The sequence below is a fragment of the Pantherophis guttatus genome, chromosome 5, assembly GCF_059756535.1.
Source record: "Pantherophis guttatus breed Tessera chromosome 5, ASM5975653v1, whole genome shotgun sequence".
Taxonomy (NCBI): Eukaryota; Metazoa; Chordata; class Lepidosauria; order Squamata; family Colubridae; genus Pantherophis; species Pantherophis guttatus.
Window position 1 is genome coordinate 67,660,274 of NC_142067.1, and position 18,181 is coordinate 67,678,454.

At 44.5% G+C, this 18,181-nt stretch overlaps 1 protein-coding gene across 4 annotated transcripts in view; it reads left to right on the forward strand.

Annotated features, from left to right (window-relative positions):
• DMD (dystrophin) overlaps positions 1–18,181 on the forward strand; it is a 2,041,544-nt gene that overhangs the window by 1,365,389 nt on the left and 657,974 nt on the right. For all 4 annotated transcript variants that reach the window (XM_087871305.1, XM_087871306.1, XM_087871307.1 and 1 more), the window contains one exon: positions 14,356–14,473. In XM_087871305.1, the coding sequence (XP_087727431.1) occupies positions 14,356–14,473 (118 nt within the window). The remainder of the gene's footprint in view (positions 1–14,355; positions 14,474–18,181) is intronic.

Sequence of the window (18,181 nt, forward strand, 5' to 3'; positions counted from 1 at the left end):
TTTTGTCATTTCCATCACTTGCTCCCTAAACCTGTTACAAGCATCTCTCAGTATCTTAACATCTTGTTTGCAGTAGTAAGCAAGATCTTTTTTGAGGTTAAATGTTGTACCTTTATTAGCAGCATGCCATTTCTCAAATTCCTCTTTTTCCCCAGGCATCATGGTGTCAGGGCTATAATATTTGATATCCGGCAACGTCCCCACATAATCTTGATTCTCTGCAGTATTGAACAAATGAGGGAAATAACCCTTGGAGCCTTGAAAGCCCATAGCTTTGGGTAATTTACTCAATTTCATGGGTAAAAAAGAAAGGCTATCGATAAAACGTATATGAAAGTGTGGTAGGATTATGCATAGCAGCTTACCACCCTGAGTTAAGAGTTGTACCTTTACCTTTTCACGAATGAGCTGCCTGAGGACTAGGTATCCATCATAACTCTTGGAGTTGTGAGCTATGAATGTGACCCCTTTAAACTTAGGCTGTACAAAAGTTTTCACAAATTCCTCCAGACACTTATCACCGTACCATTCCCACTTCCTAACATCACCATCATCCAGCATGTCCATGGCATAGACATAGTTCGGTATGTGGGCCCCAGTTTCTTGACAACATTCAAAATCATACACAATGTACATGTAACCTACAACTGGCTTAAAAAGCCTTTTCAGATAACATAAGTGACCTGTCAGGCTGTCTACTTTGGCACCACACTGTCCACACTTTGTTTTCTTACATTCGACATGTGGTGCCGGCACATAGATACCACACTTGGAACAAAACACATTATCCTCACAACCAATTTTTCCTTCCACAGCTAGCTGCTCATGTCTTTCAAGACAGGCATTAGAGCGACAAAGCAGTTTACATATACGGCACCTCACCCTTCCCCCACCCACTTCGCGGCATTCTGAACCCGTGCAAGCTCGACAAAAATATTGACAATCATGTCTAAATTTGTGATGATACGCTGTATGGCACAATATGCAGAAGTAACGTACCCCCATGAAGCCTTTGATGTTTTTTATCCCATAGTAATGACTGTCGTGTAACAGCATAAACACTACTCTTACTTCTAGGGTCCCTCCAGTTACAAAAAACCTCCAACCCCCTTCGTGATAAAACACAATCTTTATAGTTATACCAAAGTGATCTTCAAATAAGTGTATCTGTGAAAAATCAATTCTGTGAGATGTAGATATCCCAAGTGTGTTGTGGAGGTCTGTGGCTCTGGTAATAATTTCTTGTTTACTAGACATTTCGTTATCTAACAATGATAGCAGGCTGCCTGCAAAACACAGAAAACCCCCCTCCACATTGAAATCAATCAGGTGTTGTCTTTTCTTCTCTAAAATCTTACTGAATAGAACAGTTCCTAATTTCCTAAGACCGCCCCCCTCATGGTTCTTCACAATCGTGACTGTTAATTCCAAAGAGTTCCTCCATAAGATCTCCACATTGCTTTGTAATAAACTCTCTACATAACTAAGGAACTCATCAGCATCTAACTCTTCAAGATGCCTTCTAACACTAAAGAGGGGCCTACTTAATTCCTCAGCATCCAGCCGCAATTGTACAAAATCATTTGGACTTATATCCCTGGAAATACGGTTCAAAAGATTCTGTATCTCATTATGAATAACATCTATAGCAAGCGTAAATGATTGAACATGCTCCATATTTACAAATCTATAACGTTCATAGTACTCTATTGCTCTGTAATGTTGCAGGGGTCTCTGCCATGATTGAACTCTCTCCAGGTACACGAGCGGTGCTTCAGGTGTACTTAGCGGTTCAGAACCTTCCAAAGAGCCCCATTCCTCTGCTGATTGTGTTTCTGACATATCACCCTCTTCACTGGAGATGTCACTGTATGCAGATGTTGGATGCTGCTCCTCAGGCCCCCTTTTAGACTTTTTACATACAGGTTCTAAATAAATAAAAAAGACATATCGAAGGTCTGTCACTGTTTAATGAATACATATAACCCTATTTACCAGTTCTTGTACATTTTAATTAACCTTGTATGCCGCGAGATGTGAATGGCTGGGGTTCAATTTCCTGTTCTTGTACAGCCCTGGCATTGCATGGGGATGCTTCCTGTAGTTCAATATTCTGACCAATGCTTTGTGTTCCTGTTGGACATGGTCCTTCTGCAAATCCATGTTCACTGTCTCTATCTGTAGGTCCACAAATAATTAACATTTAGGATTAGTACCTATTATAGCACAAAAACATATTGAATATCACCCCCCAAAATACATAATTGCTGGTTTTCCCTAAAATCCATATGTGAATATAAATTCAGACCTTGCATTTCCATTTCTTCAGTCCCCTGTGCTGTTGCTATCTGCTGCACCATTTCTGGCAGCTGCTCCTCCACATGCGCCTGTGATATGCTTGCTTGCCGGTTCCCACCCCTTTGACCATGATGTGAAGCACTGCATCCTGGGAATTTGGCCTGCATCTGCCCATTCCACCATTCTGAAAGGAATGTACAGCAATAAGGTAAAAGGTTCTCACGTTTATTACAATAAATAATACGTCCTATAGCATAACACATAACACATACACACACGCACCCACACATGCACACACCTCCACCACACATATTGTTACTTAGGGACAGTCACTTATTACAGACCCTAACACATTACAGCTTTTATATAATAATTATGCCTGCAAAATAAAAATGCCATACCTTCTAATTTGTTTTCTTGCGCCCTTTGTAATGTGGATTCACCATGACCACTGTTATATTCAGCCCATTGAGAGTCCGTGGGCATTGTAAAAGTCGCAAACATTTCATCATCATCATCATCATCATCATCATCATCATCATCATCATCATCATCAACAACAACATCACCCCTATCTGAAATAAACAAAGAATCATATAGGTATCCTTCTTGTTACAGAAAAGGTAGAGAACCCATAGTATACTAAAGTATACTAAAGACCCAAAGTATACTAAACATATATACTTTGAATAAAGTGGGACACCCCCCAACCCTTACACATTATTTTTGATGATAGATCAACATTCCCTAACAGACACTACTATTTATCCAATAGTAATATCTGCAGATTAAATGACATACCTCCTAATATCATCTCTGTAGGGTCTCCTAAGGGGCTTAAATTGCCACCCCTGATATATAAATTCCATTGTGAGTCTGTGGGCATTGTAAATGTCCCAAACAGCTCATCTTCCTCACAATCTGAAAGAAAAATTGAATCTTACTGGAAGCACTGCCACAAAAAAAAAGGACAACCCACCCCCTATAATATTTGCATGGTAAAAGGAAAATAATACCTTCAACGGCCTTTACACATTGGGAGTCAGTTGCATCCTCCTAATAATCACAAAATATGTATCATATATATAAAGCCAATTTGACTTTTTTAATACATATAAATCGTTATATAATAATATATCAGCGTTAAGCTATATCTTTCATAGTTATAGAAACACTTACATCAGCGTCGGTCATCCTGAAGCTGACTTCTTCACCGGTCAATAGGGAAGGGTAACTATGCCTCGCTGACCACTACCTTCTTATCAGTTTCAACCAGCTAAGACTCCAACGCCCAATGTTCTTGATGTCATCTTTAGTTCAACATGCGTATTGGTTGTCCTGAAGCCTTAACATAAAACACCCTCTTGATTGAGATTGGAGTCTCATCTCTTATTCTTGTCATTAAAACCAGCGGATCCTTCATCCTCTCAATGTTTTGTATACATTCTTTGACTTCATCCAATGTATCCCTTGTGAAATATAACTTGTTCATTTTATCTGAAATATAAATGATCATCCAGACAATTTGGGGTATAGATATTTGAAGGCACATTCTTTTAACAATGCTAGTTTCATCCATTCCATCTAATTGATCTTCATTCTTCAAACATCCCAGTAAACAATGATGCAAAATTTTCACAACACAGCTCTTGACAATTTGCAAAAGGCCTGTATTCTGGTGAACATTCAGTTCTGAAAGAAGAAATAACACGTTACATATTTTGTTTCCAACTCATAATACTTTTTAATTTTCAATGCCTATATATACACACCGTTTGGTGATTGGCAGAAGCGGCAATAACAAATCTTAAGCGTCAACTCCTGCTCATTCTCAATATTAACTTTTTTACAATGTTTCCTAACTCGACGTGCCCTCTTTGGGAGTTCTGGTGTCACGTTCACATCAAATAAATCATCAATTGACTCTACATTATCAACCTTTTTATTATTTCCTTCGTCTTGCCCCATATTATTAAACGAGGCCTAGGCTTTAAGCGGCTGAATTGTCGCCCTTCTGCAGAGGCCCTCTTTTATCAGGCTGTGAACCACAGGCCACGCCTGGGACCTGTCAGAACATGCCATAAACAAGCTTGTCGCACGTGCCATCACGCTCATCGCTCCTCCCGTTATCTAGCAACCATATACGCAGCGCATGACCGCAGGCCACCCCCTCCCTGGGGCATGCCCCAACACGCCCTGGGGCCTCTTGTAACATACAGAGCATGCGCATAACCTCATGTTTTTATTCTTTATTCTTTCTCTTAATTTTATTTTTCCAGCCTTCTAGCCCTACCCATTACCCAAACCTTTCGGAAATATATAAAAATAAAAACATTTTGCATACAAAAAGGGCTTTCTTTGCAAAAATAGTAATTTTATTTTTACACCTCTGCAAAAGTAAAATCCTCTGAGAACAAAGAAAAGGATGTGTTCAGCTTCCAAACTTTACAACTGCAAACAGGCTCCAAGTCTGCTTTTTGATAATGCTTTTTACTTCTTGGTCTGCGTAAATATATTATTGTGGGGTTTGAAGCTCAGAAATGCTTCTGCTTTTTTTGTAATAGAAGGCCGCGTGCTCGGCCTGTCAATCATTTTGATTCTGCCAATGGTTAGCCTTTCAGGGAGGGTTAGCCTCTTCCATGTGCTCGGCCTGCCAATCATTTTGATTCTGCCAATGGGAAGCCTTTCAGGGCGGGTTAGCCTCTTCCATGTGCTCGGCCTGTCAATCATTTTGATTCTGCCAATGGGAAGCCTTTCAGGGCGGGTTAGCCTATTCCATGTGCTCGGCATGTCAATCATTTTCTTTCAGCCAATGGGAAGCCTTTCAGGGCGGGTTAGCCTATTCCATGTGCTCGGCATGTCAATCATTTTCTTTCAGCCAATGGGAAGCGCCTCTGAATCAGAGAAACAACTTCATAGGCTGCTACTGTCAAGCTCCGCCTCTGCAAATATGGACCAATGAGAAGAGCCTCATATGCATAATTAATGTATCAAGCTGAAAGGGCTTCTGGGTCAGACGTGTTTGCTGTTTCAACAGTTCCTGGTGAAAGGCTCCCCCCCGGTTCAGAGATGGGGGCGTGTGTGGTATTGTCACCGCACTACCGGTGAGAAGGATTATGGGTCAAGTGGGAGTGGCTCACCATGATGTAAAAGTACTTCCGATAAAAAGGGCTTGTGGGTAAAGGGCCAGGGTTATGACGTTATAGTCCTCCAAGGTAAGGAGGGGCTGGGGGTGTTGTGACATCACAAAAGGGGTGGGGGTGTTGTGACATCACAAAAGGGGTGGGGGTTGTTGTGACATCACAAAAGGGGTGGTGCTGAAAACATAAACAAAGACGTCACACAAAGGGGCGGGGCTAAAAAAATAAACAAAAACATCACAAATGGGCGGGGCTAAACCGCCCTCCAAAAAACGGTATGTACTTCTTACTACTCAGGTTCCTATGGAGAAAAAATCTTTACAGCATCGGACTTTCCTTTCACCACCAGATGCATCCACAGCTGAGCATCCTTTTGGCTTTGGCCCAGTCGCTTCACTCTTTCTGGTGCTACTAGTACTAGCCCTCTGCTCTTCCCCAGTAGCATATTGGACACCTTCCAACCTGAGGGACTCATCTTCTGGCATCATATCTTTTTTCCTTTTGGTACTGTCCATGGGGTTTTCATGGCAAAGATAATGGAGTGGGTTGCCATTTCCTTCTGCAGTGGATCACATTTTGTCAGAACTCTCTGCTATGACCTGTCCATCTTGGGTGGCCCAGCATGGCATAGCTCATAGCTTCATTGAGCTATGCAAGCCCCTTTGTCACAACAAGGCAGTAATCCATGAAGGGGGACAAACGCATACAAAGCCAGAATTGAGAAGACAGCAACAGACAGTAAGTGTCGTCTATGCAAAGAAGCTGAAGAAACAGTGGACCACCTGGTAAGCTGCTGCAAGAAGATTGCACAGACTAACTGCAAGCAAAAACTGGTGGAACCATAAAATAGAGAAAGTTATAGAAAATGAAGGAATTAAATTGCTCTGGGACTTTAGAATTCAAACAGACAGGCACCTGCCAAATAACACCCCAGACTTAACAGTTGTCAATAAGAAAGACAAAAAAGTCTAGATAATGGATGTGGCAGTACCTGGACACAGCAGAATAAAAGAGAAAGAACTGGAGAAGATAACAAAATACAAATACCTACAAATAGAAATAGAACGACTGTGGCAAAGGCAAGCAAAGGTAGTACCAATAATAATAGGTGCCTTGGGTGCAATCCCAAAACAACTGGAGTACCATTTAAACATCATTGGAGAGGGATTCAACTGGAAGTGTCGTGGCAATGCAGTCAGGGAATAGCAGGCTCTCATGAGCCTTGCGAAAACCAGGACTGACTAACCACTGTCAAGGGGTCTTCGGACCAGATCTGTCCTGTAGGGACGGAGAAGAAGGAGAGGCACCTCGGAAGACCAAGAGGAACAGGCAAGTTCTTCAGAGGTCAGAGGAAACTCTTCGACCTAGCAGCGGGGGCGGGGGCCATTGTGGCCATCACTAAGCTGGGGCAACTGAACTAAAGTTTTGAGCAGGAGTGGTGATTTGGATGGAGTGCTGGTACCGGGTGAGTGATTGGCCAGCTCACAGTAAAAAAGAAATATTTTTAAATTGCTAAAAGATGCCCCAGTGAAGAAACAGCAACTAATTGGCGGTGGGGAATGTTAATGGAGAGAGAAGAACAAAGCGGAAGTTTAAATTGTTGAAGCCCGAAACAGAACTTGAGTTTTGGTTTAGAATTTGTCTAGAGATATTTAAATTATTAGAAGAAGAAACCCGAAATAGTAGTGAAGAGGATTGGAAATAATCTTTAAAATTTTGAACATTGAAGGAAGAACAAAGAAAAGTTTAAAATTAAAGCCCTGCAACAGAGGGATTTTTTAAACTGGATTTGGATTTGGATTTTAAAATTGGAACTTGGGGAGCATTAAAATAATAATAATAAGATTGAAATTGGCAAATATTGGCAATGTGGATTTAATAAATAAATTAGATTTTTTTTTTAACATGTTGACTGGAAGTGTGGATTGGAGAGAGATATCTACAGGCGGAAAGATACATTACAACAGTTAACTTGTATTTTGGAAAAAAGATTTCTTAAAGTGATAGGAGTGGTGGGAACTTGTGAGGAGGATTTGTTTTTGTTTAAGCTGTTTGATCTCGACATTCAAAGAAAGTGGAACATAATAAAACTTAACACTGGAATAAAGACAATTTAGAAACAACAAAATGACACAGGAACTAATTGAAATGATTAAAATGATGTGCATATCATTCAAATTGGAAATAAATGAAATGCTTACAATGATGCATGGGAAATCTAAACTGAATGAACTAGAGATTGTGCTGGAACATATCCAAGTGGAAGGAACGAGAAGCAAGAAAGTAGTATTAAAAATAAAGATATTGATTATGAAAAATTAAATGATTAAGGTGGGAGTAACAATGAAAAAAAGAGAGGATTTAGGAGAAAATTAATGGGAAAAGGAAACAAATAAAGGGAAGAAAAGGAAAGGGGAAAAGGTTAGAAATGAAGATGAACTTTAAAGATTACATTGGGATTAACAATGACAAAAATAGAGGGTTTAGAAAGAGACAAGGAAAGAAAGAAGAGGGGAAGAGACAAAATATAAAAAGTTCAAATGATTACACTGGGATTAACAATGGTAAAGCAAGAAAGGTGAATAGGGGAAAAAGGAGGAGAGCAGTTGGAAATACAGGGCAAACTAGGAGAGCAAGGGGCTTTAAAATTAGGGAATAAAAAGAGAAAAATAAGAAAATAAGAGGATGGGATAAAGGATAGTAAGATTTATAACTATAAATGAATGGTAATAAGTTTAATAGATGTGATTATAATATTTGGAATGTTTTTAATAGTTTTAATGGAATTCAGCTAAAACATTTGAAATTATATTGTATTGATGTAGAAATGAATGACTTTAAAATAAATTGTAGTAATATATTTGAATGCAGTATTTGGATAAATTGGAGGGGGGGAAGAAATGGAAAAGAGGGAAGGAAATGGGTTATATATGTAAAAGTGTATGAAAATTAAGATGTATAACTGGAATACCGGAATCTAGGGAAAATATGTGGAAACTGATAAAAAAAAAGAAATGGAAAAGAGGGATATATGTAAAACTGCTGAATACTAAATATTTATGATTGGAATGATGGAATATAGGGGAAATATTTGAAATTATATTATACTATGAAAAGGGAGTAATGGGACAGTATTTGAATAAGATAATTTAGAGTTAGGTTTAGATTTTAGAAAAATGATTGATTTCAATTTAAAGGGTTTCAATTTGAAAAAAGTAAAGAGAGGAGTGGAAAAAGAAAAATTGATTAAGATTAGAGATTAGGGTGAATGGTAATATTGTTTATATATTAGAAGAAATAGAAGGAAAATAAAACAAAAAATTAGACAGAAATAATTTTACAAAACGTGAAATATATAAAATGGTGTTCGAGAAAACTAAAAGCGGTACAAATTTTGACTCGGCCAATACTCTGTTCAGAAAAAATGCACTGTTTATTTGTTTGTATGTGTTTATTATTATTATTATTATTATTATTATTATTATTATTATTATTATTATTATTATTATTATTATTATTATTAATTAAATTTCTATACCGCCCTTCTCCAAATAGGACTCAGGGCGGTGCACAGCCTAAGTAAAAACAGAGCATACAAAATTTAAAAAACAGTATTAAAATAATTAAATATTCTGGCCGTAAATTAAAACAACCCAATTTAAAATCAATTTAAAATTTAGCTCAAGCCAGCCCAGCTAGTTAAAATAAATAGGTTTTCAGGGCCCGACGAAAAATCCGGAGGTCTGTTATTATACGTAACTCTGGGGGAAGGTTATTCCAGAGGGTGGGAGCCGTCACAGAGAAGGCTCTCCCCCTGGGGGTCGCCAGCCGACATTGTCTGGCGGACGGCACCCTGAGGAGGCCCACTCTGTGCGAGCGTACTGGCCGGTGGGAGGCTATTGGTGGCAGAAGGCGGTCTCGTAAGTACCCCGGCCCTAAGCCATGGAGCGCTTTAAAGGTGGTCACCAACACCTTGAAGCGCACCCGGAAGACCACCGGGAGCCAGTGCAGCTCGCGCAGGAGAGGTGTCACATGGGAGCGCCTCGTCACCCCCATAATCCCCCGCGCGGCTGCGTTCTGGACCAGCTGGAGCCTCCGGGTGCACCCCAGGGGGAGCCCCATGTAGAGAGCGTTGCAGTAGTCCAGGCGGGAAGTGACTAATGCCTGAGTGACTGTGCGTAGAGAGTCCCGATCTAGAAAGGAAAGAAAGAAAGTTTGAAAAAAAACAAAAAAAACTTTTATTAAAAAAAAGAGAACATAATTGTTATTGACAAATTTGCCATTAGTCAATTACAGAAAGTGGCTTTACTTCCATCCCACAACAATATCTGTAACACCATCAAACATCAATATCTGCTTCTCCCACGTTCTTAGTAAGGACTCAATAGTAGACAAAAATGCTAAAGTCAGTCTGAACATTTAGCTGACTGTGCGATGATCAATCATCATCATAATTATCATCATCATCACCATCACCATCATAAACGGCATTGGTCGCATTCGTAGATGATCTCTGGAGGGCTCGGGACAGGGGTTGCTCCTCTGTTCTGGTCCTGTTAGATCTCTCAGCGGCTTTTGATACCATCGACCATGGTATCATGCTGCGCCGGTTGGAAGAGTTGGGGATGGGGGGAACTGTGTTATTTATTTATTTATTTATTAAATTTATATCCCGCCCTTCTCCCCGAAGGGACTCAGGGCGGTGAACAGCCGAGAATTAAAATAACATGCAATATAAAAGTTAAAATAATTAAAAATAAATTAAATTAAACGGCCGCCCCAATTTAAAACCCCTAGCAATACAATTAAAAACCCCTAAAATCTATTCAGGCCAGGCCGGCTTGCTGAAATAAAAACGTCTTCAGGGCCTTACAGAAAGTGCGGAGATCCAGAATCAGCCATATTCCGGGAGGTAGCTCGTTCCAGAGGGCGGGTGCTCCCACAGAGAAGGCCCTCCCCCTGGGGGCCGCCGGCCGACATTGCTTGACCGACGGCACCCTGAGGAGGCCCTCTCTGTGAGAGCGTATTGGCCGGTGGGAGGTTATCGGTAGCAGCAGGCGGTCTCGTAAATACCCTGGCCCTAAGCCATGGAGCGCTTTGAAGGTGAGAACCAACACCTTGAAGCGCACCCGGAAGACCACCGGGAGCCAGTGCAGCTCGCGCAGGAGAGGTGTTACATGGGAGCGCCATGTCGCTCCCGTGATCACCCGCGTGGCCGCATTCTGGACCAGTTGGAGCCTCTGGGTGCTCCTCAAGGGGAGCCCCATGTAGAGAGTGTTAGCGTAGTCCAGGCAAGAAGTGACGAGAGCATGAGTGACTGTGCATAAGGAATCCCGACTCAGAAAGGGGCGCAACTGGCGTATCAGGTGAACCTGATAAAAAGCCCCCCTGGCTGTCATATGCTCTTCTAAAGACAGCTGTGTGTCCAGGAGGACGCCCAAGTTGCGAGCCCCCTCTGTGGGGGTCAATGACTCATCCCCAATAGCCAGCGATGGCGCCAGCTGGCTATATTGGGATGCCGGCATCCACAGCCACTCGGTCTTGGAAGGGTTGAGTCGAAGCCTGTTACTCCCCATCCAGACCCGCACGGCCTCCAGACACTGGAACATCACTTCAAGGGCATCATTGGGGTGGTTTGGGGTGGAGATGTACAGCTGAGTGTCATCAGCATACAGATGGCATCGCACCCCAAATCCACGGATGACCTCACCCAGAGGCTTCACATAAATGTTGAACAGGAGTGGCGAGAGGACCGACCCTTGTGGCACCCCACAAACAAGGCGCCTCGAGGTCGACCTCTGCCCCCCTGTCAACACAGACTGCGACCGGTCGGAGAGATAGGAGGAGAACCACCGCAACACAGTGCCTCCCATCCCCAATCCCTCCAGCCGGTGCAGCATGATTCCATGGTTGATGGTATCAAAAGCCGCTGAGAGATCTAATAGGACCAGAACAGAGGAGCAACCTCTGTCCCGAGCCCTCCAGAGATCATCAACCAACACGACCAATGCCGTTTCTGTGCTGTACCCAGGCCTGAAGCCGGACTGGCACGGGTCTAGATAGACGGTTTCATCCAGGTACTGCGGGAGCTGTTGCACAACCACACTCTCAACAACCTTCGCAATAAAGCGAAGGTTGGAGACAGGATGGTAGTTAGCCATAACAGCCGGATCCAGAGAAGGCTTCTTAAGGAGGGGCCTCACCACCGCCTCTTTCAAAGCAGGTGGCAGGAAACCCTCCCCCAAAGAAGCATTTATAATCCTCTGGAGTCAGCCTCGCGTAACCTCCCGGGTAGCCAGTACCAGCCAGGAGGGACACGGGTCCAGTAAACATGTGGTTGCGTTTAACCTCCCCAGAATCCTGTCCATGTCCTCAGGAGTTACAGGATCGAACTCGTCCCAAATAACATTCTCAAGACCCGCCTCAGCCACCCCGCCGGAATCTACCCAGTCAGAGTCCAGGCCTTCCCGAATCTGAGTGATTTTATCGTGCAGATACTGTGCAAAATCCTCAGCCTGCCCTTGCAAGGCTGAGGTTATGGTGGTTCTCCTCCTTTCTCTCAGATTGGTCGCAGTTTGTGTTGACAGGGGGGCAGAGGTCGACCTCGAGACGCCTCATATGTGGGGTGCCTCAGGGGTTGGCCCTCTTGTCCCTTTTGTTCAACGTCTATGTGAAGCCGCTGGGTGAGATCATCCATGGCCTCGGGGTGAAGTACCACCAGTACGCTGATGACACCCAGCTGTATATCTCCACCCCGGGCCACCCCAATGATGCCCTTGAAGTGATGTCCCAGTGCCTGGAGGCCGTGCGGATCTGGATGGGGAGGAACAGGCTCAGGCTCAACCCATCCAAGACTGAGTGGCTGTGGTTTCCGGCATCCCGATATAGTCAGTTGACACCATCACTGACTATTGGGGGCGAGTCTTTGGCCCCCACGGAGAGGCTCGCAATTTGGGCTTCCTCCTGGTTACGCAGCTGTCCTTGGAGGAACATCTGACGGCTGTAGCCAGGGGGACTTTTTATCAGGTTTGCCTGATCCACCAGTTGCGGCCCTTCCTAGATCGGGATTCCTTGTGCACAGTCACTCATGCCCTCGTCACCTCTCGCCTGGACTACGGCAATGCTCTCTACATGGGGCTCCCCTTGAAGAGCACCCGGAGGCTCCAACTGGTCCAGAATGCGGCCGCGTGGGTAGTTATGGGAGCTGCATGGCACTCCCACATAACACCTCTCCTGCATGAGCTGCACTGGCTCCCAGTGGTCTTCCGGGTGCGCTTCAAGGTGTTGGTTATCACCTTTAAAGTGCTCCATGGCATAGGACCTGGATATCTTCGAGACCGCCTGCTGCTACCAATGGCCTCCCACCGACCTGTGTGCTCCCACAGAGAGGGCCTCTTCAGGGTGCCATCGGCCAAGCAATGTAGACTGGTGGCCCCCAGGGGGAGGGCCTTTCTGTTGGGGCACCTGCCCTCTGGAATCAGCTGCCCCCAGAGATACGAAGAATCCAAGACCTCGGTGCCTTCCGCCGTGCCCTGAAGACTTTTCTTTTTCAGCAAGCCAGGCTGGCTTAACACATTTTAAAATGTTTTTAATAGGTTTGTTATTGTTTTTTAATTATGGGGCCAAACACATATATATCTTTTTAACTGTATTTTAATGTTTGTATTTATGTTTTTACTTTGGCTGTGCACCGCCCTGAGTCCTCCGGGAGAAGGGCGGTATATAAATCTGATAATAAATAAATAAAATAAATAAAATAATATTTCTCATCTTCTCTACTATACCCTCTTATTGGTATCATTATTATTATTATTTATTACTCTGTGGGTTTGTATGTATACTTAGAGCTTCTGGAGACAAATTTCATGTGTGTCTAATAACATTTGACCAAATAAAGCTACTCTACTCTACTCTACTCTACTCTACTCTACTCTACTCTACTCTACTCTACTCTACTCTACTCTACTCTACTCTACTCTACTCTACTCTACTCTACTCTACTCTATTCAAAAAACATTTCATTTTAATATCTTAATTCTATGCACAAGAAGTCAATCAGGTCTGTTGTGTTTGCATTAAATGTGGAGTACAATAAGAACTGACCAACTTGCTAGGATATGTAGTGCAATTTGTTTTTATGTAAGTGCTCTCATCCCGTAAATTTTTGCCCAAACTGATTACATTTGTTTGTGTATGACAACTGTTCTCAATATTTTCTTCACCCATGGACCCTGTTTAAATACCTTTTGTGGCCATGGACCATGGCCACAGACCACCAAGACTTAAATCATAAGAATTCTTCAAGACTTCACAAACTCTCTGTGATGACATCGAGGCCCCACAGGGATCTGTGCACGACAAGTTGAGAACAAGTCTTAGAATGTTCAAAAATACTATATAACAACAAAGTTTGTATTTTGATCTCTGAACTTAAAATAAAATATCAATTCATCCTATTTAATTTCTTCCATAGTATATTTCTCATGGGAGAGAGTAATAGTAACTTATTTTTATAGGCATATCTGACTGGATATATTTTCTATACTTTGCTTTTCCCCAATGAAAGTTAAAGACATGACTGCTGTTAAATATTCCACCACTATTAAGGCAAAAATGATGCCTGAATGTATATATATCCATTCTCCATAAACTGTAACATGTACACTTTTAAAATTTAAGTTTATAGTTTTATTTGAATTTCTTAAATGATTATTTTGGTCGAATTGTGTCTTTATTGGGTATAATTTTAATTATCATAAATTATTTTATTCATTAGGTTTTTATATTTTTGAAATATATAACTATCTGTTATGATTGGTTATCTCTATTTTTTTAGTTGGTATATTTTATGGAAAAGAATATTAATAATAAAAATAGAAATAATAATATTAATATCAAAATATATTTATGATTTCAGGCAACATTACAAGATCTGGAACAAAGGCGCCCACAGCTTGAAGAATTAATAACAGCAGCCCAGAATCTGAAAAATAAAACTAGCAATCAAGAGGTTCGAACAATCATCACTGATCAAAGTAATGCATTTTTTGTATTTAATATTTTAAAAGTATAAAAAATCCTGATTTGTATGTAAACATGAAGTAAATGTTTTACAGTTTATGTTTTAACCACTCTCCTGCCTTCCATTTAAAAAAAACGTCTTATAGAAATTGGAAGATATTCAAAAAGCATTGAAATGTGCATCTTCAGAGGAATGGTGATATTTTTAGATTATATTGGTGATATTGTTGTTGAAGTTGTGAAAATTACAGATAGGTTGCTCCCCTGATGGTCTGTTGATCTGTGGCAATGTTCTTCATACTGCAAATGTTTCCTGAAAGTACCCTGCTTGCCCAAAACCTTTGGGACTAAAATTGGTTTAAAATATGTGTATCTGCTGATAGCGCAGCAGACTAAAGCACTGTTATTAACATCAGCTGCCTGCAATTACTGCAAGTTCAAATCTCACCAGGCTCAAGGTTGACTCAGCCTTCCATTCTTTCTAAGGTAGGTAAAATGAGGACCCAGATTGTGGGGGCAATAAGATGACTTTGTATAAAAATATACAAAAATATGAAGGCTATTGCTTAATGCATTGTAAGCCTCCCTGAGTCTCCGGAGAAGGGCGGCATATAAATCAAATTTAAAAAAAAATGCTTAAAAAAACCTTTTGTACAATTTTTGGTGCTATGGTACCCAAGATGCTGCATAAACAAGAGCATTCTTTATATGGGGACTGTGAAAACCAATTTTAATTTTACATTAAGTTATATTGTCCCTCAAGTTAAATGCGCATGCCCAAGATGGCGGCGCCCGCTGGGACCGCGATTTGAGGATGGGGCGCCGACCTACCTTTTGGGTCCTTTGGGGTCGTTTGGAGGAGCTATGACCCCCAGGACTGGCCGGGGGAGCTCTCTGCCAGCACGGAGAGGGTTTTTTCTCCTCCGTGGCTGAGCAGAGCAGAGAGGACGGCGCGATGTCGGGAGCCGATGCCGGGCCGATCAGCTGGGCGTCGGCGGCGTTTTCCGAGGCCGGAGGCCGTCCAGGCGCCGGGGCGCCGCTGCGCAGTGGGTTTTTAAGCCCGGGGGGGTTGCCCGAAGAGTTACAAGACGTGCCGGGCCCCCCCGAAGATCTCTGGGACGCCGCCAGACTTTTTAGTCTGGCGACGATGATGCAGCGGCGATGGCGATGGCGGTGGAGGCAGCCGGCGGTCGGAGGGCGTTTGCGACACCCCCCCCTTGGAGCTGGAGTCGGAGTTTAGGAGTTGGGGGGGCAACGAACCAACGAGAATTAAATAAGACCGGGAGACCTGCAACCATGGCTGGGGCAAAAAGGACCTGGTCTGACTTTTTTTCCCCAGGCCTTAGGTGGCCTCAAACTGTGGTTGTGCGGGGGGTTGGGGACTTGAAACAACTGCCCCACTTCCGCCTCATTTGTTTCTCCCCAGCGCTCCCTTTTAAGACCGGGCCCACTGGGACCAACTTTAGCCTGTGGGACTCACTTCCGCTATGTTCTCACTACCAGCTGAACCCCCTGACTGTGGAGAGGGTTATGGAAAATTGGAGGTCGGTTCATAGCTGCATCCCTTCGGCTAAGGGGGCTGGGCACCAGCTGGCCACCGTGAGAGGGTGGCCTGGTGTTGGGGCCTCCTGAGGGCTGAATCGGGATGTATTCACACATAAGCACTTTACCAGCGGTGGGGACCCGACCATCGGACCAACTGCCGTGAGAGGGCGGTTTTTTGGACCTGATCCCTGGACACTGGATGTACTGACTCTATTGCTGCCACTTCACCACAAATGGGGGCGGACCAGCTGACCTAATCACCGTGAGAGGGTGGTTGGATCGATTCTCCCCCTTGGATTGTGGTCGTGGTGGATTGTGACTGTGTCCTCTGTTGTGAGGGGACAGTGGACTTGGTCCTGTGAATTATGTGTGAGATTCCCCACTTCCCTACCTTCTTCCCTGTCCTTTTAGGACCCTTAGGATATGGTCATGGCGAGCCACTATGACCAAATTGTACTCAGCAGCGGAGCTTCTTGGTCTGCGAGACTCCCCCCTCTCGCAGGCTTGGCCCTCCACTCTATCGAGGGCCTACCTCGATGACGGGCTTTGGAACCCCGAGAGGTGGCATGTCGCAAAGAGGGGGTTGCGGGGTTTTTTAAAATTGTCTATGTCTAACCTTTTAAGGGGTTTGGGGAGGGGGGAGGGGGGTGGTATTGGAATTAGGGGTGTGGGTTTGGGGGATAACCCACCAAGGGGAGGGTCGGGCCCGGCCACGACGCGCGGCGGGGCGGGTGGGGGACCCGGGGGCAATGGAGGGGGTCGAGCTTGTTCGGACTGTGTTTTTACCATCAGTACTGTGAGTGGGAGGGGTAGATATGGCGGGAGCAGGGGGCCATATCATGTTAAGGGAGCACGCACCCGCTGTCTCCAAGCGGTAGGGTGCTCCGGCCCCCAAGGCTCTACCCGTTTGCCAGGTTGCACAGATCCTCACGGCCCGGGCCTTCGTCTGATGTTGTGCAACGCCAGGTCCGTAGTAAATAAAGCCCCCCTCATCTGTGATCTTGTTCAGGAGGGGGGAGCGGACCTGGCGGGTATTACGGAGACCTGGTTGGGCCCGGAGGGAGGGGTCCCTCTGGTAGAAATGTGCCCACCAGGCTTCCGTGCATTCCATCAGCCGAGGTCACAAGGGAGGGGCGGGGGAGTAGTGGTTATTATTAGAGAAGGCCTTAGGCCCAGGGAGACCACTGTACCTCAGACAGCTGGTTGTGAGTCCCTCCTTGTGAAATGGGGCCATGGGGTTCAGATGGGTTTGCTGATCACGTACCTGGCTCCCTGCCGCGTGGCAGCAACCCTGCCTGAGCTACTCAACGTTATTGCTGCGGTGGCGGTTGATACCCCCAGACTTATGGTCATGGGGGATTTCAACCTGCCGTCCGTGGGTGAGACGTCTGAGGTGGCTCGGGAGTTCATGGCTTCCATGACGGCCATGGATCTGACCCAACTAATTCATGGCCCTACGCACACTGGGGGAAACACACTGGACTTGCTTTTTGTCTCTGGACAGTGGTTGAGTGATCTTGAGATAGGGGATGCAGTCATCGAGCCCTTGTCATGGTCGGATCACTCTCTCCTTCGCCTTGACCTTCGTACCGCGACACCCCGCTGCAGGGAGGCAGAACCGATAAGATGGTACCGCCCCAGGCGCCTGATGGAACCCAATAGGTTCCAGACGGAGCTTGGGCCAATTCCTGAGGTTCTGGCTCACGCCTCGACTGGAGACCTAGTGGCCGCCTGGGATAGGGCAGCCGCTGGGGCCCTGGATCGAGTCGTGCCTTTGCGGCCTCTGACCCGGCGCGGATCTCGCCTGGCTCCTTGGTTTACCGAGGAGCTGAGGGAGATGAAGCGCTGGAAAAGACGCCTAGAGAGTAGTTGGAGAGCTAGTCTTTCTGAATCCGACCGGACACTGGTTAGATCCCATATTAGGACTTACCTAGTGGCGATAAAAGCAGCAAAATGTATGCATTTTGCTGCTCTTATTGCGTCATCAGATAATCGCCCGGCCACCCTGTTTAGGGTGACCCGCTCCCTGCTCCACCAGGAAGCGTGGGAGGACCCCTTGGAGGGAAGAGCCGAGGACTTTGTTCAGTATCTGTATGACAAAATCACTCAGATTCGGGAAGGTCTGGACTCCGACTGGGTAGATCCAGCGAGAGTGACGGAGGCAGGTCTTGAGACTG